Source organism: Mirounga leonina, unplaced genomic scaffold (genome assembly GCF_011800145.1).
Source record: "Mirounga leonina isolate KUSES-001 unplaced genomic scaffold, KU_Mleo_1.0 Mir_418, whole genome shotgun sequence".
NCBI classification, from domain to species: Eukaryota; Metazoa; Chordata; class Mammalia; order Carnivora; family Phocidae; genus Mirounga; species Mirounga leonina.
This window is the reverse complement of record NW_023270739.1, coordinates 17819491-17841352: the sequence shown is the minus strand read 5'-3', so window position 1 is coordinate 17841352 and position 21862 is coordinate 17819491. Positions and strand designations below refer to the sequence as shown.

The following is a 21862-nucleotide window of genomic DNA, read 5'->3' as shown; positions in this document are numbered from 1 at the left end:
AAAAACTTGAGATCATAAATAGCCTCTAATCAATCAGTCCACGTTTGTTAGTACCAAACTTTCGGCATGGCACTGAACAAGTGTTAGAAAAAAATACACAAAAACTAGTGGACCTTCAGCAGCCATACCATAAGTAAGGAGGCTAGGATAGCCACTTATGAAATGGGCAAAGGCAAATTTTATGAAGTCACCGAGAAATACAAGTAGATATATTATAAATAAGTCCAAATCTGGAAAAAAGAGTATTCAGCAAGAGCATCAAGGCAGAACATTAATTTATTCGACAAATATTTATTGAGACCTATTTTGTGCTTGACACTGTTCTAGGTACCAAGGATATAATGGTAACCCAAACAGGTAAAAATCCTTGCCTTAATGGAGCTTATATTCTATGGCGGGGAGGGGGACAATAAACAAACAAACAAACAAACAAAAAGTGAAATATGTACTGTGTTTGTTAGTGGTAAGTTCTATGGAGAGAAATTGAGCAGAAAAGAAGAGAAGCAGTGCAAGATGGGATAGTATTGTAATTTTAAATAAGATGTGCAGGAACTATCATTGGGAAGATGATATTTAAACAAGGATCTGAAGGAGACAGAGCAGAGAAATGTGCATGTCTAGAACATACTAGCCCAATGCAGTGATGATAAACAGAATAGCTAGTTCTGTGTAGAGAAATCAAACTCAAGATGGATATATTTTTTTAAAGATTTATTTATTTATTTGAGAGAGAGAGCAGGGGGGCTTGGGGGGAGGGGCAGATGGAGAGGGAGAAGGACAAGCTGACTCCCCACTGAGGACAGAACCCAACACGGGGCTAGATCCCAGGACCCTGAGATCATGACCTGAGCCAAAATCAAGAGTTGGCCACTTAACCGACTGTACTACCCATGCCCCCCCCCAAACTCAAGAAGGATATTGTGGCAACACATACCATCACCGTGGTTATCTTTATGAAGCACGTCATCCTCAGTGATCATTGTGCTGAGTGGAGGATACAAGGGGGGATAGACTCTGCATTTGATGAATGTACAATCTATCCAGTGTTTAGGATAGCCTATATACATACATATATATGTGCATATAGGTATGTATGTATAGAATGTATATATAAAAAGAAAATATTTATTCAATGAGGAGACTGTACTTGCACCATTCATCCATTAAACATTTACACACCTTCCAACAGCTAGGCCCTGTGCCATTCAATGGGGATACAATGGTGAACAAGAAAAGGACTGTCCCTAAGTACCTCACACTCTAGTGGGAATAAAGACAAGTAAGTAAACAGGCAATTTCATTAAGTGTGCAAATGTTTTGGTAGGAGGAGTACAGTGTGTTCAGTAGGATGCAAACTTTGTTTCCACTGAGGAAACCTTTGTCCAAACATATTCTGGAAGTCAAGTAAAACATATTAACAGTGGAGTTGCTCTAGCTGATACAGGCATTCCTGAGACCTACCCCACAGAGATGAGGGAGAGGTTCTATTCTGCACCCTAACATTTCTAAAACAACACATGAAATATTAGTCATGATATTATTAGTAAAAAACCAAATAACTGTAAAAAGCAAACAAATGTCAGCAAAGGTGGTTCACCTTAACTGTTCATGCCAAACAGATGCAAATTTGCAGTGAAACCTGCAGGGATCACACTGCTTTACCCCTGCTGGCAGTCCTCAACTCAAGTGAAGTAGTTTCTATAGTTATTTGGAAATTAAGAAATGGCTTTTCTCAAAAATAGAGGAACTAATACTTCTATTTCTTGGATGAAATTTATATAGGTGCGTTGTCAATTGCATAGCTTTAACCAGCATTTCTTTTTTTTTTAATAAGTTCTACACCCAACATGGGGCTTGAACTTACAACCCTGAGATCAAGAGTCACATGCTTTATTTATTTATTTATTTATTTATTTATTTATTTATTTATTTATTTAGATTATTTATTTATTTACTTATTTGAAAGAGTGAGCGTGAATGAGAGCACGAGTAGGAGGGGAGGGTCAGAGGGAGAGAGAGAAGCAGACTCCCCACTGAGCAGGGTGCCCAATGAGGGGGGCTCTATCCCAAGACCCCAGGATCATGACCTGAGCCAAATGCAGATGCTTAACCAACTGAGCCACCCAGGCACCCTAAGAGTCACATGCTCTTATCAACAATAGCCAAATTATGGAAAGAGCCCAAATGTCCATTGACCAATGAATGGGTAAAGAAGAGGTGGTATACAGATGCAATGGAATATTACTCAGCCATCAAAAAGAATGAAATCTTGGGGTGCCTGGGTGGCTCAGTCATTAAGCGTCTGCCTTCAGCTCAGGTCATGATCCCAGGGTCCTGGGATCGAGCCCCGCATCGGGCTCCCTGCTCCGCGGGAAGCCTGCTTCTCCCTCTCCCATTCCCCCTGCTTGTGTTCCCTCTCTGGCTGTGTCTCTCTCTGTCAAATAAACAAATAAAATCTTTAAAAAAAAAAAAAGAATGAAATCTTGCCATTTGCAACAGTGTGGGTGGAGCTAGAGAGTATTATGCTAAGTGAAATGAGTCGGAGAAAGACAAATACCATATGATTTCACTCATATGTGTAATTTGAGAAACAAAACAGATGAATGTGGGGGAAAGAGAAAAAAGAGAGGTAAACCGTAAGAGAGACTCTTAACTATAGAGAACAAACTGAGGGTTGCTGGAGGGGAGGTGGGTGGGGGGGATGGGCTAAATATGTGATGGATATTAAGGAGGGCACTTATTGTGATGAGCACTGGGTGTTATATGCAAGTGTTAAAACACTAAATTCTTCTCTGAAACTAATATACTATATGTTAACTAACTAGAATTTAAATAAAAACTTGAAACATAAAAAAAAAGTCACATGCTCTGCCAACTGAGCCAGTCTGGACCTCTAACCAGTCATGTTTTGCCAAATAGAAAGTGGCTTAAATGTTCTTGTTGGCCAGCTAATTATTTAATTTTATTAAGCCAGATAGTGTCTATATTGTTTTATTCCTAATTTTATGTCTGTTAATATGTCTGATGGGGTTGTTTTGTGCTTGAGGATCACAGAAAAATCAGATTTCAGTGGATAACAACAACAGCGAAAACTCCATTCATGCCTGATTTGTTAGAAATTGGAGAAACTTCCGAATGCACTTTCTCCAAAAAATTTTGGTTTGAAAATTTATCTTCTAAGCAAGTGAATTTTTTTTTTTGCATTAAATACAAGAGCAGTCAGTCAATTTTAAAGTTAGTTCTCTTTTGCAAGCCTTTTTACAAACAAAAACGAAGAACAACAACAACAAAAAAAACCCAAACTACTAGATTTAAAAGGCTTTTGAAGATAAAGAGATTTCTTATTAGTAACCTATTAAAAACTCCTCTGAAAACTATGCTTTTGTTAGAAAGAACTAAAATAATTTTTGTTTTTCTATTCTGAAGGCTGACACATTCAGTTGTGACAAAGAGCAAACATACCAAATACATTTCACTCATTCTCGTTTCATGTTAACAATACTTTGCTGCAACAATAATGATAAAACACTGATAAAAATATGGAAATCTAAGTCTGAATCTTGTTGTCATTAGTTAAGTGTGGAAACTTGGCAAATTATCTAATTTCTCTAAGTCTGTTTCCTTATCTGTAAAATAATCAGTCTAAACTAAAGCAGTGGTTCCCAGACTTGGCTGATCTTTGTTTTAATATAAAAACTCTCTTCTTAATTTTGACAAATCTTAATAGTTTATTCTTTTGTGACTTAATGCTTAAAATTACTGGCTAAATGCAATAGTATTAAATCTACACATATTCCTCCTAATTTCATCTAACATTTTCTGTTAAATATATCACATATAAAAGAGTATATAAAAGCATATGTACCACTTAAAGTATTTTGGGAGGGCCTGGGTGGCTCAGTCGGTTGAGCGTCTGACTCTTGGTTTTGGCTCGGGTAGTGATCTCAGGGTCGTGGGATTGAGTGGACTCTGCACTCAGTGCCAAGTCAGCTTGAGATTCTCTCCCTTTCCATCTGCCTCTTCCACCACTTGAGCTCTCGCTCTCTTTAAAATAAATAAAATAAAAAAAATAAAGTGGGAGATATATATTAGGGAGGGAAGAGACCTAAAACACCATTCTCCTCTGTAGAAAATTAATAGATGTACCTAAAACTGAAAGATCGTGAGATGGCATTATAAGCATGCTATTTAGAAATATGAGATACAAGTTGTAAATTGTCTCGGGGAGGGGAGGGGAAATGAGTGAGAGGAGAAGGGTAGGGAGCTCCTAGTTTTCATTAATAAAACCTGGAGGACTATTTGAATGTTTCACATTCAATAATAATAACATTTCAAAACGTACATCAGAATGCCAGCTTTCTTTTCCTACTGTGTCTTAAGTATTTCTTTATCCTTCTGAGTCTCAGTTTCCCTTACTATAAAATGAGAGTTTTAACCCTTACTTTACAGACCTATTGTTAGATTATAAATAATACATACAAAATGCATAATAGGTTGCTTAGCAAGGGAAAGGCCCAGTAACTGGAAACTATTTTTATTAACATATTTACTGATAAATTACACCCATCTTTAGTTAAGAATTTTTAGAGGTACCCTTTATCCTCAAGGGTAAATGATGGGACAACTTTCTTTTTTTTTTTATTTGTAGTAGATAAGAATCACTTTTGCTTGGCTCCTCTTCTTCTGAGTGTCTATTAGTATTCCTCAGAGTTCTCTTCTAGTCCCACTTCTCTTCTTATTGCCCTTTCTTTGGGCACTTTGTCTTTCCCTTATCACACTTCTCCTAATTATTGTTATCTTTTGCTCCTCCAAGGTGTAAATCATTCTTGTCTTGCTTCTGTAATGGTTTGACCAAATACAGTAAAAGATGCAACCATTAATGAATTATGTATGCATCCCTCTTAACTGCCCTGGGTATGGGGCTCTTCTTTTCACCTTTAGTGGCATCATAAGGCGAAAACCACAAGTAGATGAAGTAAATAGTAAAGAGAAGTAGAGCAACAGATTGCTTAGTTTATCCTGAAAGGTAAAGGGTAGGGAGATGTTTGGGAAGGGTCATAGAAGATGGTGTTGGATTATAAATAGTAAGGACTGGTAATGAGTCTACATGTCTTTTTTCTGGTAGTATGGATTATAGCACCTCAGTTAATCTGATCATGGTCATTGTAAAAAACAAATGTTATTGGATCTATGTTGCCTCACCTGTCTTGTGTGATATAATGTAGATGTAGAAGGAAATGCTAATAGAGGTGTAGAGAATCAGTACACCAAATACACTACTTTTATCATATTTGAAAAGTCAATTTTTGGAGACAGTAAAGAGATCAGTGGTTACCAGCAGTTAGGGGGAAGGAAAAAAAGATAAGTGAAGCAGAGAGGATTTTTAGGGCAATGAAACTATTCTGTATGATTCTATTGGCGGGTACATGTCATTATACATTTGTCAAAACCCGTATAATATACAACACGAAGAGTGAACACTAGTGTAAACTATAGGCTTTGGGTGATAATGATGTAGCAAAGTAAGTTCACAGATTTTAACAAATATATCACTTTGGTACAGGATGCTGATACCTATGGGGGCAGGGGACACATGGGGACTCTACTTTCTGCTCAATTTTTTTGTGAACCTAAAACTGTTCTAAAAATAATTTAAAAAATCAGTTCTTCCTTACAAAGTTCTGGAAAAAATAATGAAAACTGAAATTACCTTTTTTTGAAAGTGAGAGAACAGGTTTATCAACTATGATATTTGGAGGTAAAGCCATATTCCCACTCATTGTATGAATAGGTTCCTCTATTCTTTCCTCACCAATCTCTTGTGCTAGAGGATTTGAAATCATTTCATCTCCTGGTCTGTTAAGAAATAATATGTGGACTTTCCTATTATATGTGGGATCAAATTTCAAATATACATTTTAACTTATTAAAACTTATTTAGACATTCCCTATTTCCACAAAGGATTTCAGGGAGCTTACAATAAAAAACACAAGTAATAAATTTATTAGATAATAGAATGTCACCAGAAGAGGACAAATTAGGATTGTAAATAAAAGAAAGTATATATACTAATTCTAAAGTTAATATGATTACTATGATGTAATAGAAAATTTTTACTGTTGAGTTTCCAGATAACCTTGGCTATTTTTACTTTGGCTAAGTCACTTTCAAAATTATAAAGCATATAATTCATCGAAGAAGATACAAGTTCTTCCTTGTATAAATTCTGAAAAAAATTTATGTGGTAATGTCTTCCATAATGGTTTTAGAGCAAACACAGACATGGATTAATTTTCACATGGCTTTTCTTTTATTGGCTTCTGAATAAAACTGAAAGCATAATATTTAAGTTGAGCTCAATGAAGTCTGTTCTGTCACAGTCTAAACACAATATATTACAGTATATTGGCTAACACTAACCTTAAAGATTCCTTTGCTTTTATTTCATCAGTTAACCCATTCCCAGAATCCTTTTCTTCTTTTGCAAAAAATATAAGATGATTTATTGTCTAGAAAACTGTAGAGACTACTGTTTGAATCTTCAAATTCTAATTCCTTTTCATTTTTCAATAGCTTCATTCCTACTAGTTCAAATACTTTGATTCATTAGAACATGGCAAAGACAAACTCCTTTGAGAGAGGTGTCATCGCACTACTTAGGCATGTATTTTGCATAAGATGACTTAATACTACATCAACAGCAACAGAACCAGTAAAATAGTCTTTGTATGTTCATAAATGATGTCTCCTTTTTATTTCCACTTGAGTCTGAAGGGAGTGAATAATACCACCCCATAACTGATTGAAAAGGACCAGAGCAACCTGAAAAGAAAAAAAATTAAACATGTTTCTTACAAATTTAGATCACACAAAAATATGTAGGTTTCCCAGTTTTGACAACCTTATGCTTTTATATGGCGTATCTGTTGCCAGTGTCTCTCTTAAGTTTCTTCTCCTCTCATCTTATGTAAACCATAATCTATTTACTAAGACTGCACCGTTTGTCTGCCAATAAAAACAGAGTAAACCCAGGAACTTGCTTCACTGATATGAAATATATTATTGTGTGAATTTATACACCCTTAGTGTTACATGATTAACTACTAGCTACACTTAATCTTGAAGAATATTATTTTAGGGCATATTTAAAAGGAATGCACGCACACATTGGAGTCTTGATTATTAGAATTATGGCTTTGGGGCGCCTGGGTGGCTCAGTTGTTTAAGCGACTGCCTTCGGCTCAGGCCATGATCCTGGAGTCCCTGACTCGAGTCCTGCATTGGGCTCCCTGCTCGGCAGGGAGTCTGCTTCTCCCTCTAACCCTCCTCCCTCTCATGCTCTCTGTCTCTCATTCTCTCTCTCTCAAATAAATAAATAAAATCTTTAAAAAAAAAAAAAAGAATTGTGGCTTCATGAGGCTTTTTGCTTTTTCTTTCTTCTTTTTGCCTTTCTTGACCAATGGCAAGCTCTTATGAAAGAGATCTAGGTCAAGGAGCTGAACAAAACTAATCAATTTATCTGCCAGTTGTTCTGTAAGGAAAAGTTTGTGAGGAATAATGAAAACCTGAAAACAATAAAAATATTCATCATCTGGGAACATTTAAATAAATTATGTCATAGCCTTCCTGTGGAATATTAAACAGCCAATTTGGAAGAATGAGATTTATAGCATGGAAGGATTTCATTAAGTAGGAAAAACAAAACAAAACTGAAGAGCAAGTAGAAAATGTATATACTATCATCTTAGTTATATAAAAATGAATTCCTGAATTATACACAAATATATGTAAATAAAAAGAAAGGTCTAGAAGGCTAACTTTCAAACAATTAACCTTTGTGTTCACTTTTTATTATATATATTTGTGAACTTTTTAATATACATATATACATTTTTTTCAATTAATTGGAGACAGTAAAATTTTTTCATTGATATATATATAATTCACATACCACAAATTCACCTTTATTTTTTAAATTTATTTTTAAATTATTTTTTTAAAGATTTTTTTTATTTATTTGAGAGAGAGAGAGAGAGGGAGTGTGAGAAAGAGCATGAGCAATGGGGAGAGGGAGAAGCAGGCTTCCCAATGAGCAGGGAGCCCAAGGTGAGACTGGATCCCAGGACCCTGGGATCATCACCTGAGCCGAAGGCAGCCGCTTAACCAACTGAGCTACTCAGGGGTCCCTATTTTTAAATTATTTTTATTTTTTTAGTAGGCTCTATGCCCAAGGTGGGGCATGTGAATTCATGACCCCATGATCAGGAGTCACCTGTTCTAACAACCAGGCACCCCGGAATTCACCCTTTTATAATGTAGAATTCAATAGTTTTTTTTAGTACACTCACAAAGTTGTGCAACCATCACTATTATTTAATTTCAGATAATTTCATCATTTCAAAAAGAAACCCATACATTAGCAGCCACTCCTCATTCTTCTCTACCCCAGTGGATTTTTAATTAAACAATTTTAAGAATAAGGGAATCAGTTGAAACATCTAGACTGTTGTTTCTAGGTCTTTTATTATTAGAATCCAAGAATTTAAGCTCTCTCCTTTGACTGGAAAGGGGATGCCCAATTTTACATAATGTTCTGATGTTACGACAAAATGACAGAAATAAAAGCCCCATCACCTTCAAATGTCTTTCGTAACAGAAACTGTCCATCTGTTTATCCTTGAAATATTAGCCGAAGACCCTGTGAATCGTGCGGAGACAGGAGTAAGGGGTAGAGGGTGAGGAGTGAAAAGGGAGGAATTAGAGGAGGAGGCGAGGGAGTGATGGGCGAGTGGGTAAGAGGGTAGGATGGAGTGGGGTGGAAAAGGCTGAGTCTGTGATCGGTGCAGACAAGGGTATGACCATCTGTGTCTCTAACCTTCATTGAACAAGTGGGCTGGGTTAAGGATATGATTCTCATGCTTGCCACCTCGTCCTTTAACGCTTTGTTGTTCTAAGCGTAGCCTGCCGACCAGCAGCATTGGCATCATCTGGGCACTTATTAGAAAGGCAGAGTATCAGACCCTATTCCTGAATCCAAAGTGCATTTTAACAAAATCCTCAGATGATTCGTGTGCATATTAATGTTTGTGAAGCACTGCCTTCCTGAACAGCCCAGAGAGAGTAGCTCGGGAAAAAGCGGAGTACGATTCTTCACCCAGGACAAGGAGGGCAGGTAGGCTGGGAAAGGGCCAAGCCCAAACCACCCGCTTCTGAGGGCTGCCCTTCCCTTCAGGACACATTTGGTTAGGATCTATAGGGCTCTCTGTCCTCTTTTTCCGGCAGAAGGCACTGTTACGGCTCACAAAACTCTGCCAGCTCGGTCGGGCCCGGGAAGCCGGCTCTGGCTGCCAAGGTTACCGAACCGCGGGGTCGAAAAAACCGCCACCAACTCGCGCTCCGGCCCCTCCCCTGACTCGTAACCCCGCCCCCGAGTACCAGGTTGGGGCGGGGCCCAAGGCGCGTAGGCCCGCCCCTTCCGAACCTGCCGGAAGTGACGTCATGCCCAGGCCGGCCGGTCTTTAGGTCTTTTCCCCCCTCCCGTACTCTTCTTCCCCAGTCCCTCCCCTCCCCTTTCCCTTCCCTCCTCCGCCTCCTGCCTTTGAGGCCGCTCGGATGCAGGAGGCTATGGAGTAAGCCGGCGGCAGCGGCCAGGCTCTGAGGCTGAGCAGGTGCAGCTAGGAAGCGTTTGCGGGGGGGGCGGGGGAAACAAGCCCCAGCACCGCCCCTCCCGGGAAAGAGGGGAAGAGGTGAGTGACCGCCCACGGGCACCGGGCGATCTCCTTCACCTGCTACACTCCCTCCTGGGCTCTTAAGGCTAGCGAGGAGGGAATGGGGAAGGACCCGCACCCGAGGTAGGCCTTCCCAAGGCCCTCAGAGCTGGTGACTGTTGCCTGGTGACGGGCCTGCCGGCTGCGGGCCGGGACGGTGGGCGCCCGCGCGAAGCCGGGCTGGGGGAGCGGCGAGCTCCGGGGAGCAGATCCGCGAGGCCCGAGTCCCCCAAAGAGGCCTTGAGGCGACGGGAGACCAGGGCCGGAGTCATCTGCGGGAGGGAGAGCCCTTCTCTCAGGCCCTGGAGCTCGGGTTTCCGCGGTGGAGATCTCGGTTCCCTTTTGGGAAATTGGACACTACTCCGCGACTGGGTGAGACAGCTCGTCAGTTCTGAGGTCTGCACCTGATTACCTGGGTTACCGAACAGCGCTCTACCGCCAGGCGTCCTTTTCAGACAGCAGCTGTAGTTCTGGGACGGAAGGTTATTGTGTGTGAGGTGGGTGGGGCAGGTGTTTTGTGAAGACTAACACCTCCCTCGGTGGCTCCTGCACTCTTGTTTTTCTAAGCGGGAGAGAGAGGGTGGAGGAAGGTTTAGAGCGATAAAGCTTGCGAAACTTCTTGGGATCCGACTAAATACGTACCTCTGATCACTGATTAAGGAGACCAATACTGTCAGGTCAACCCCTATAACAGTCTTCAATGAGACTGGACTCGAGTGACTTAAAAGTGCCATGTCAGTAGTGACTTAAAATTGTAAGTGCAAACTAGTTTTTTGTAGATCACATTCAGGGATTATTTGTATGATGACTTTTTTTTTTTTTTTTTTTTGGATTCTGTGAATAATAAGTTTTATCCATTCTGGAAATTTAACATAGTTTAACGAGAATGCTCCAAACCTGCTGTCACTTTAAAACCCGATCATTTTCTGGTAATGGCTTGAAAGTCAGGTACTTGAAGCTTCCTTCTAGACTTTGCGGGCTTTTTTTGTTTGGCTTCCTGTCTTATTCTTTAATATAAATATTAATGTTAAAGCTTAAAAATGGTTTATCAGCTGAGTATATAAGTAGAATTCTTGAGACAGTATTAGTCATAAAAGACACTTGGAGGATTTTGTAAAGGGAAGGAACTTAGTGGAAGGTGAAAGGTAAGGACCTTCATTCTGTTCAGATCCTTTTTACACACATGCCAAAACCTACCTATTCTTTTGTCTCTGAGATCCATAAACACTCAATAAAAACAGACACATTGTACTTCTATACAATAGAATACCTCTGAACAATACCTACTCTTTGAAATTCATTATTTACCCCCCCCCAGGTCCTTTTACTGTGCTTAATTCAAGTGACTAGCTTCATCATCCCTTTGTATAGGAGTAGAAGTGTGACATCTTCCTGTCTTGCATGACTCATATTCATCTTTCTTGAAGTCTATTAATTTGCCTCTTGAAAATGTCCACTCTTCCTTTTCACTACTAGTACTCTAGTTCCAGCCATCATCATCTCTCATCTGAAGTATAACCAGCTTCCTAATTATGGCTTATTTGCATTTACTGTGGCTGGATCTGTAGTTTTCCACACCAGATTGAGTGACTTTTTCAGAAATGCAGAGCTAATCACATTGTCTTCATGTGTAAAGCCCTTCAGTGACTTTCATTGTTTTTAAGAGAAACTAACATCCTTAACCTGTTTGGGTCCCTGGTTACCTTTCCAACCTCATCTCCACAGTGTGTTCTGGCATTCCTTTCTCCCCTAATTACTCTGTTCTTTCTGTTCTGCTTCAAGTACGTGGCTTTTGGTTATGATACTTCCTCTGCTTGGAAATGCACTTCTTTTCCTTTTCATCCAGTTACTACTGCCTGTTCAGTTCAGGGAAGACTTTCCTGGTTAGGAGAGATTCATATAGTTATGTTCACATGACACCATTGCAGACTTGCCATATTTATTAATACTTAATAAATTAATGAGATGTTTCTCATGTGATACTGTGTAAGTGCTAAATAAATGTTTGTTAAAGGAATTCGTTCAGTGCTTACTAAATGTCCTAGAAATTATATTAAGCATTTTATGTGTCATCATCCTTAATCCAACAGCCACTTGATATATTTGGGTGGCATGTCCCCCCTTCTTATGGATTAGAAATAGTGTTAGGGAGATAGTTGGTGGTCCCAGTGCTAGTACGTATTAGAACAGGCATTTGAAATCAGGTTTCCTTGCCACTGAAGATTGTGTACTTAATCACATAACATTTAATTCTCACACTGTGCATCAGAACACCTGGGAAGCTGCTCAAAATACAAATGCCCTGACTGCACTTTATAGATTCTGATTCCAAAGGTCTGAAATAGTAGGTAGGCATCTATGTGATTATCAAGTTGGCCAGTCATTTGGATGTTACTAGATGTATTTAGATGTTCATCAGTGTTTGAAAACCATTGCCTTAGACAACAGTTCAGTGCTTTATGAGTTTCAGTTTTCACACATTGACTGTATTTCAGATTTTGTATGTTCTTAAAGCAAGGAAGAACTGTAGACCTAAGGAAGTGAGCTTAGTGGTCATTCTAATTTCCTACCCAGTTATTCCTTCTCCCCCTTCTCCAGCTGAAGGGGCTGAATAGTGAGATGCTGCCCCAATGCTACCTTTTTTGAAATTATGGTAATTTTAAGAATCTGAGTGAGTTGCTGTAGTAAAAACTACGCTAAGTACGTGGGCATCAAGTGCCTTCAGAAGAGCTGGATGTGATTTCTCCTCAGATCTTATTGTTCAGATTACTAGTTTGATATTTGAGCATATGTTGCCTTATAATTTCTCATGTTACTTTTTTAAGTCTTATGGTACAATGGTCTTAAGTTTGTAAATAGTGATGGAATGTTTTACTTCTTGTTTCTCCTACTGCACCTAGTATGGTGCTTTACATGTAATAGGTAACCAGTAATTTGTTGAACACATGTGTGCATCACTGTTCATTCCTAAGGCTCTTTAGTGTTTGTGTTTTTCTTAAATAGGTTTGTCTCCTGTAAGTAATCTGTTCTAGCTCAACTGATAATTACTAGATACTTTTTGTAGTTGTAAAGAGAATGGTTGTACTCGGCTGGTGTAATCTGAATAAGATAAAACATGATGGAAAGCCAATGTTAACCATTTTTTGAAAACTGTATCTTTTTAAAGCTTATAGTATTCTCTGAGTGCTCTCACAAGAAACAAAAATGTATTTCAAGAATATATCTCAGAATCATCTTACTTTAGACGTAAATAGATAAGCACTGCATATGGGAATGTAAGGTATGACATTTTCCCCAAATTTTATAAATCACTTTGCCAAAAGTATTTGTGTCATGTTAATGTAATTCTTATTTTGAATCACAAAATTTCATTTTATGAATACTTAGCTATATAAATCACTGTAAGGTGGTATTCTTTTATTTTCAGGCATTTACATAGAAAGAAATCTCAGACACTTGTGCCTCTTTAAGGAATAAAACAAACTATTTTGAATTCATTGGTATTTATTTGTATTGTTCATTAGTGGTCAGTGTGTATTATTTTGTGCTTATTGAAAGCCTAGTTTCTGCTAGGCCATGAGACTAACAAGTACTAAACATAATTTCATTATCAGATGTAATTACAGTAACTGTTTTATTTGCATTACAGTATTTCCATAATACATAAATATATAAATGCAAACTAATTCTACTTTTTAATATTTTATTCTTGGGGAATTAAGGGACTCTTTGCAGTTGTGTTACTTACAAATGCAGGAATTTTTTTAGCATAAATCTGATTTTACTCACTATATTCCTGCTATCTCTAGAGTTTATGAGTAGGCAGAACTGAAGAAATTGCCAATTCCTTTCAGCTACCTGCCATTAGGTGCTGTAACAGTCAACCCACCTTCTGGCAGGTGCATGTAAAATTAAGTTTGCGTCAGATTTACCTTCTGGTTCTACCAAAAACCAAGTGATGGCTGAGTCAGATGGTAGAGAGATATAGTCTTGGAATCATAATTAAGTTGTCCCAAATCTTACTTTGACTGAGATTTAGGAGGGAAAGATGATTGACTTTCAAGTAAATTCTGCTAAATGGTGTACAAGGGGAAATGGCTTATATGAATGGACATTTCTGTCATTTATAGCTTTGTCTTTGGAAAAGATGGGCTTTTTTCTTCAACAATCAAGTGAAAATTTGAAAAGCTATCATTTTAAGAAAAGATATTTGGACTCATATAAGGTTTCTTTTATGTTGCTAATAATTCAAAATCTCATTTAAGTTCAGGTCTTCTTTTAAAAGTTCTTCCAGTTCATCTGTCTTTAGCCTTCTGTTACTCTCATGATATTCTTGGGTCTCCTTGGCTAATCTTTTTCAAGGTTACAGCCTTAACTGCTGTACTGCTTATAAGCTCATGGTACCCAAAGTTTTGTCTTCAATCAAGACTTTTTTTCTAAGTTTTTGGCCTGTATATCTAAAAACCTACTAGATGTATCTCCATGTGAATGTCATTCAGGCAACTCAACTTCAACATGTCCAAAACTGAATTCTTCCTCTCACAAAACCAAGAGTTATCTCCTCTAAGTCCTGCCTGGATAAATGGCTTCACCCTCCACCTAGACTCTGAAATGGGAGACCTGATTGGGATTCCTAGTTGTGTTCCTTTCCTTTATCTAATTGTTCACTAAGTTCTCTTAGTTCTAATTCGTACTTGTTTCTTACTTTTTCCTTTCTTTTCCTTCCTTACTATTACCTTACTTGAGCAACCTCTCCCTCTGTTAAAATTTGTTTAAAATTTGACATATAGTACATAAAAATACATAGCAAAGTTTAATATGTAATTATAAAATAAATATCCACATAACATCTTTGAAACACCCCCTCTTCCCACCATCTCTTCCCTGTCTTCCCTGTCTCTAATTCCAAGTGTCCTTTCCTTTGTCTTCTTGCTTTGTATACATTCTAAATTATCTATATCTATATCTATATCTTTCTCATCCCTGAACTACATATTGATGTTCTCTTCAGTCTTGTCATATTCCCTGCTTCCACTCCTAGTATATCTTTCATTCTTCTTGATAGAGTGATTGATCTTACTCATGCTTGAAACCCTTCTGTGGCTTATGGCTTGATTGCTTACTACTAATTGCTCTTGGTGATCTGGCTTTTCTGTTTCTTTTGCCATATTTCCCTGTTTCCTCCAGCTTTTATCGGAATTGCTTTGTTTTTACTTTGTCTTTACTTCTATACTTCTCCCATTCTACTTCATTCCTGTTCACCTTTAGAGACATCTGTAGCATTACTGTTTTGCTAAAACCTTCTTCTCTCTGTTCCGGTTTTTTTGTTGTTGTTGTTTTGTTGTTGTTGTTGTTCCTGTAAGACTTTGTATATATATTTTGTAGGTTTTATCACTGTGGGCTAATGCTATGGTTGGTTTACTTCTCTGTCTCTTGCCCCTTTGATGGTAAGATCTCATGGCTTATTTTTCCTTCTTTCTCCCACATTTCTTACATAGTATCAGGTACACAGTGGGTTCTCAATAAATATTAAATAATTTACCAGGTGAATTTCCATGTCTATTCCTACCATGTGTACGCTTTACTGTTGGCTCTGTTTGGATGACAGATGAGCTTCTCAAATTTGAATATTACCTCTGAAAGTATCCTTTGTTTTCATACTGAGCTATTTGTAGTTCTCAAATCACATCATGGTCTTTCTCCCCTACTATAGCATGGTATGTACCTCTCTGTTAATTGCTGTAAATCTTTGCAGATCTGAGTCCATTGGCTACAGATTAAGTCCCTAAAGAGCAGAAATGTTTCCGTTTACATCTGTATTCCCAGTGTGTATAACTAGTGCATGACATATAATATGTAGCTACTCAGGCAGAATTAGAGGAATGGATATGTAGGTTTTAAATAGGGTTTTTATGTCCCTTCAGCTCCCCCATCAAAATCAGCAGCAGATGTTCATAGAGAACAACTTGGCATAGCAATAAATATTTTCATAATGCCAATAGCAACATTTTCTAACTGCTCACAGAAATGCAGCATTAAATTAAAAAGGGAGAGTCTCTATTTCTATTTACAGACAGTTCAAATCTTTCATAGAAGTAGGTCATATTTATATAAATATAATTTAATTAACAGAGAAAACTGGATACAAACTAGTGCTACCTTCGTCCAGTGACCTTCCAAATATTTTTGCTTGTGTATTCTCTAAATAATTTTGAAAAACAGTGTACTCCTTTGCATGTTTTTAAGTTGATGGTATCTAAAAATTTTTTGTCAAGGGTTTAAAAAGGATCTAATTTCTAGGTTGTTGTATATTGTGATTATGTTTTACTTTTATCAAAACCTTGGAGTTTTTGCTTATTAATTGAAATAAACTTGTTCTGGGCGCCTGGGTGGTCTCTCTCTGACCCTCTCCTCTCTCATGCTGTTTCTCTCTCGCTCGCTCTCCAATAAATAAATAAATAAAAACTTAAAAAACAAAACAAAAACAAAACTTGTTCTTATACATCCATATGACAGTCATCTTATTTCTTAATTGTAATTCTGTGATAGATAAGGCAGGGGTCTTGCTGTTAATATCTGGAAGAAATAAAGCACAGCTTCTTTCAGTAATTTTTTCCAAATTTCTTTTTGCTTTATTTTACTTTTTTAAAGGTTTTACTTACTTACTTGACAGAGAGTGTGCGTGAGTGTGAAAGAACAAGCAGGGGGAGGGGTAAAGGCAGAGGGAGAAGCAGGCTCCCCGCTGAGCAAGGAGCATGATATGGAACTCCATCCCAGGACCCTGGCATCATGACCTGAGCTGAAGACAGATGCTTAACCAACTGAGCCACCCAGGCACCCCTCTTTTTTGCTTTATTCTTAAGAGACTTTCAGTTAATGCATTCTTGAATTACGTTTGCCCCATTCAAAGTTTTTTTATATCCAGGGAAATGGCGTGTAATAAGATTGTGATGGCTGAGAAAAATACTTTTCTTTGGTCAAGTGGGAAAAAATTGTGAGGAAAGAGTTGGTTAAGGAAGATTTGTAGGACACAGACTTTGTCAGACAAATCAGTTTTAGGAAGGAGTAAACATGGAAGTGGAAGATTTGAAGAGTGAGAGGGTTTTAAGACCTCTTTTTGTGCCATGGACCCTTCACAGTCTAGTGAAGCCTGTGGACCCCTTCTCACAGAGTAATATTTTAGGATCAGCTTGTCAGTTTCTACAAAAGCCTCTGGGATTCTGATTGGATTGTATTGAGTCCATAGATCAGTGGGGAAATTGGTATCTTAACAATATTGAGTCTTTCAATTCATGAACACAGTCTTTCCCTTTAAGTCTTTGTCAGTTTCTCTCATCAATTTTTTGTTGTTTTCATTGTGGAAGTCTTGTATATCTTGTTAAATTTATCCATGGGTATTTCATGTCCTTGAAATGGTATTTTGAAATTTCAGTGTTTGTTTCTAGTATATCAAAATAGTCTTTTTAAAAATGTTCCGTTCTTGTGTTCTATAATGCTAAACTCATATTAGTTCTAGTTTTTTTGTAGATTCCTTCTGCCTTTCTGTGTACAAGATGTGAATACTTTTTATTTTATTTTTCTTAATTGCTTTGGCTAGGACCTCCATTAGAATATTGAATTAAGGTGGTAAAAGTAGATATTTTTACTTTGTACCCAAACATAGGGAAAAAGCAATCAATTTTTTTATTTTTAAATATAATATTAGCTGTAGGTATTCAAAGATTCCATTTATCAGGTTGAGGAAGCCCTGCCCTGCCCTGCCCTTCCCTCCCTCTTTCTTCCTCCCTCCCTCTTTCTTCTCTCTCTTCTCCTTCCTTCCTTCCTTCCTTGTAGGCATCATGTCCAATGTGGGGCTTGAACTCACAGACTCAGATTAAGAGTCACATGCTCAATCTACTGAGCCAGCTAGGAGCCCTGAGGAAGTTTCTTTCTGTTCTTAGTTTGCTGAGAGTTTTTATTGTGGATGGGTGTTGAATTTTGTCAAAAATTTTTTCTGCTTTTATTGAGATGATTGTATGTCCCTCCTCCATTATTCAGTTAGTAAGGTGAATTACATGAATTTGTTTTTGAGTGTTAAATCAGCCTTGCATTCCTAAGATAAATCTCTCTTGGTCATCGAGTTGGATTTATTGGACTTGATGTACTAGTATTTTGTTAAGGATTTTTACATGTCGATGAAGGATATTGGTATGCAGTTTTCTTTTGTGTCATTTGTTGGTGTCAGGGCAATACTGACTATATAACATGACATGGAAGGTGTTCTCTTCTGTGTTCTGGAAAAGCTTGTGCAGACCTGGTTATTATTTCTTCCTTAAATGTTTGATAGAATTCAGCAGTGAAGCCATTTGAACCTGGAGTTTATTTTGTGGTAAAGGTTGTAGTTATGAATTGGATTTCTTTTTTATAGGACTATTCTGGTTTTCTGTTCCTTCTTAAGTCAATTTTGGTAGTTTTGGCTTTCAAAGTTTTTTTCCATTTCATTCAAGTTGTTGAATTAATTGGCATGAGATCATTTATAGTATACCTTATTGTTTAAAATCTATGTGATTTAAATAGGATTAAAATCTGTAGGATTTCCTCTATTTCTGATATTGACCATTTGTGTCTTTGAAATTTTTTCTTAATGTAGCTAGAGACTTATCTTTTTAAAACACTGGCTTCATTGATTTTTCTTTTTTCATTTCTCTACTAAATAGAGTATTACATTAAATTCAGTCTGTTTCATTGATTTCTACTCTTTATTTCCTTTTTTTCTACTTATTTTGCATTTAGTTTTCTTTTTTTTTTTTCTTCCTAGCTTCCTAAGATGGAAGGTGAGACCACTGATTTTGGCATTCCCCCCCCCCCACCACCATATAAACATTTAAAGCTGTACTTTATCCACTAATCACTACTTTACCTACATCCCATAGATATTTCATTTTCAGTCACCTCAAAGTATTTAAAAATTTTCTGTGATTTATTTATTTTATCCGTTCGGTTATTGAGAAGTGTTTAATTTCCAAATATTTGCATTTTTTTCCTAGATATTTCTCTGTTACTGATTTCTAGTTTAATTTCATTGTGGTCAAAGAACATGTTTTATATTTCAGTAGTTTTAAATATGTTGAGATTTGTTTTATGGTCTGGAAGAATATAGTTTGTCTTACTGAGTGTTCCATGTACACGTGAAAACAAAATGCATTGTGCTGTTGTCAAGTGGGGTGTTTTGGGTCATGTTGTTTGATAGTGTCATTTAGGTCTTCTATATCCATACTGATTTTTTGTCTACTCAGTCTAGTCCATCTGTTACTGAGAGAGGATCCTTGAAGTCTCCAATTATAATTGTAGATTTGTCTGTTTCTTTCAGTCATTTTTTGCTGTATTTATCTTAAAGCTCTTATTCAGTATGTATACATTTAGGATTTTATGTTTTCTTGATGAATTGACATCTTTGTTATTATGAAGTGTTGCCTATTCTGTTTGTTATTAATATGGCCATTCTAGCTTGGTATATTTTCACATTCTTTTAGTTTTAAGTCATCTTGTAAAGTGGGTTTAAAGTGGATTTCTTTAAAGCAGCATATAATTGGATCTTGCTTTTTAATCTAGTTTGACAATCTCTGCCTTTTAATTTGAATTTTAAATCATTTGCACTTAATGTAATCATTTATAGGGTTGGATTTAAGTCTACTATCATGCTATTTTCTACTTGTCACAATTATTCTTTGTTCCTTTCTTCCTCTTTTCCTACTTTTTGTATTCATTTTACTTTTAGGATTCCATTTTATTTCCATTATTGACCTTTTAGTTGTATCTCTCTTATTTTACTTATTAGTCTAGGATTTATTATATGTCTTTAATTTGCTATAATCTATTTTCAAGTGATATTATGCTACCTAACATATAAGAATCTTTCAAAAATATACTTCCATTTCCCCTCTCCTGTCCTTGTTTGTCATATTTTTTACTTCTTCATAAGTCAATATGTTTTTGTTTTTGTTTTAGATGGTCAGTTATCTTCTAAAGACAACATGAGAAGTTTTTTTAAATATACCTGCATAATTTTTATTTCTAGTGTCCTACATTCTTTTTGTGGATTCACATTTCCATCTGGTATTTTTGTCCTTCTGTTTGAAGGACTTCTTTTAATATCTCTTGTAGTGAATACCTGCTGGCAACAAATTCTCTTAGATTTTGTTTTCCTGAAAAAATATTTCACATTTATTTAATTTTAATTTAATTTCATTATTTTTAAAGATTTTATTTATTTTTTTGACAGAGAGAGAGAGTGAGAGAGCACAAGCAGGGGGAGCAGCAGGAGAGGGAGAAGTAGGCTCCCTCCCCGCTGAGAAGGGAACCTGATGTGGGGCTCCATCCCAGGACTCTGGGATCATGTGAAGTGAATGAAAGCAGCCACTTACGCTTAACTGACTGAGCCACCAGGCGCCGCTCACATTTATTTTTGAAAGTTTTTTTCCCATGGCTTATAGAATTCTAGGTTGATAGGTTTTGATTGTTTGTTTTTTGTTTTGTTTTTGTTTTAGCACTTTAGAGACCTCCATTCCTTTGCCTGACTTGTATAGTTTCTGATGAGAAGTCTGGGGAAAATTCTTATCTTTTTTCCCCTCTATATGTAATTTTCCTGTTTTCTCTGGCTGCTTTTAAGACTTTTCTCTTAATCACTTACTTTCAGCTACTTGATATGACATGTCTAAGCATGGTTTTCTTTGTGTTTATCCTGCTTGTAGTTTATCAAATTTCTTGACACCTTGTATAGTTTTCATCAAATTCAGGAACATTTGGCCATTATTTTTTCAAATATTATTTCTCTTTTTTCCTTCTCGTTTTTGGGATTCATTTATATATGTTATATAGATATTATCCCATAGGTCACAGAGACTTTGTTCATTTTTTTCCCTAGCCTTTTACTCTATCTTCAGGTTTTACTAATTTTTTTTTTTAAGTAGGCTCCACGCCCAGCATGGAGCTCAACATGTGACTTGAACTCATGACCTGAGATAAGACCTGAGCTGAGTTGGACTCTCAACCAGCTGATCCACCCAGGTGCCCCATGGTTTTTCTAATTTTATTTCCTACTTTGTCAAATTTGTTAATCATATCCTCTGAATTTTTTATTTGAGATATTTTATTTTTCATCTCTAGAATTATTAGGATTTTTAGAAAAAGTATTCCATTTTCTTTCATCATGTTCATGCTTTCCTTGAAGTACTTAGATATACGATAGCTTTCTAATGTCTTTAATGTCTATAATCTCTCATTTTGGAGTCTTTATTGATTGATTTTGGTCTTGATTATGAGCACATATTCTTGTTTCTTGGCATGTCTAATAATGGCATGCTGAACATTGTGAATGTTACATTGCTAGATATCTGAAATTTTTTTGTCTTTCATGAGTATTGGGTTTCATTCGGGTAGGCAGTTAAGTAATTTATGACTAGTTTGATCATGTGAGCTTGCTTTTAGTTTGTTAGGGCAGCTTTAGAGTACATTTTATTCTAAGAACAGTTTATCCTACTACTATGGCATGGGCCTTGTGGGGTTTCTGCTGAATGCCTTTAGTGATCAATGAGGACTCTCCAGTCTAGCTTGTGAGATATTAAGTGATTTGCAGCCCAGTGTGAACTTGAACTATTCAGCTTATAGCTTTCTGGTTGGTCTTTAACTGACCTGGTTGAGTTTCACACCATGTATGGGCATCTTAGTGTTCAACAAAGCATCGAATTTCTGGCTCTTTTTCAGCATAGTTCTCTCTCTCTCTCCCTGATTTTCCCTCTTCTCCTTGGAATTCTATCCCAGAACTCCTAGCCACCTCTACATCCTTGAATTCCAGTTTGTCTCCTCAGCTCTTCTAACTCAGGTAGACTACTGCTTGGCATTCTCCTCTCTACTCCCATTTGCAGTGTACCTCTAGGCAGAAAGGTGGGGCAATCCTAGGGTTCACCTTGTTAGTTTGGTTTCTCACTGGGATTATATGCCTGTGCTGCCTGTTCAGTGTCTGAAAACATTTGTTTCATATATTTGTCCAGCTTCTAGTTGCTCAAGGTGAGAAGATAAATTTCAGTCTTTGTTTCTGCATCATGACTAGAAGTGT

General features: G+C 37.1%; 2 protein-coding genes across 2 annotated transcripts in view; one reads left to right on the top strand and one right to left on the bottom strand.

The window, feature by feature from the left end:
• DEPDC4 (DEP domain containing 4) overlaps positions 1–15340 on the bottom strand; it is a 30327-nt gene extending 14987 nt beyond the window's left edge. The window contains 10 exon segments of the mRNA XM_034987245.1: positions 5203–5241; positions 5711–5856; positions 6422–6477; positions 6479–6602; positions 6604–6652; positions 6655–6803; positions 6805–6826; positions 9267–9311; positions 9314–9482; positions 15311–15340. Coding sequence (XP_034843136.1) covers positions 5203–5241; positions 5711–5856; positions 6422–6477; positions 6479–6602; positions 6604–6652; positions 6655–6803; positions 6805–6826; positions 9267–9311; positions 9314–9482; positions 15311–15340 — 829 coding nt within the window.
• Positions 9500–21862, top strand: part of SCYL2 (SCY1 like pseudokinase 2) — a 51869-nt gene continuing 39506 nt past the window's right edge. Inside the window, exon 1 of the mRNA XM_034987751.1 lies at positions 9500–9747. The gene's annotated coding sequence lies outside the window, so the exon portion shown is untranslated. The remainder of the gene's footprint in view (positions 9748–21862) is intronic.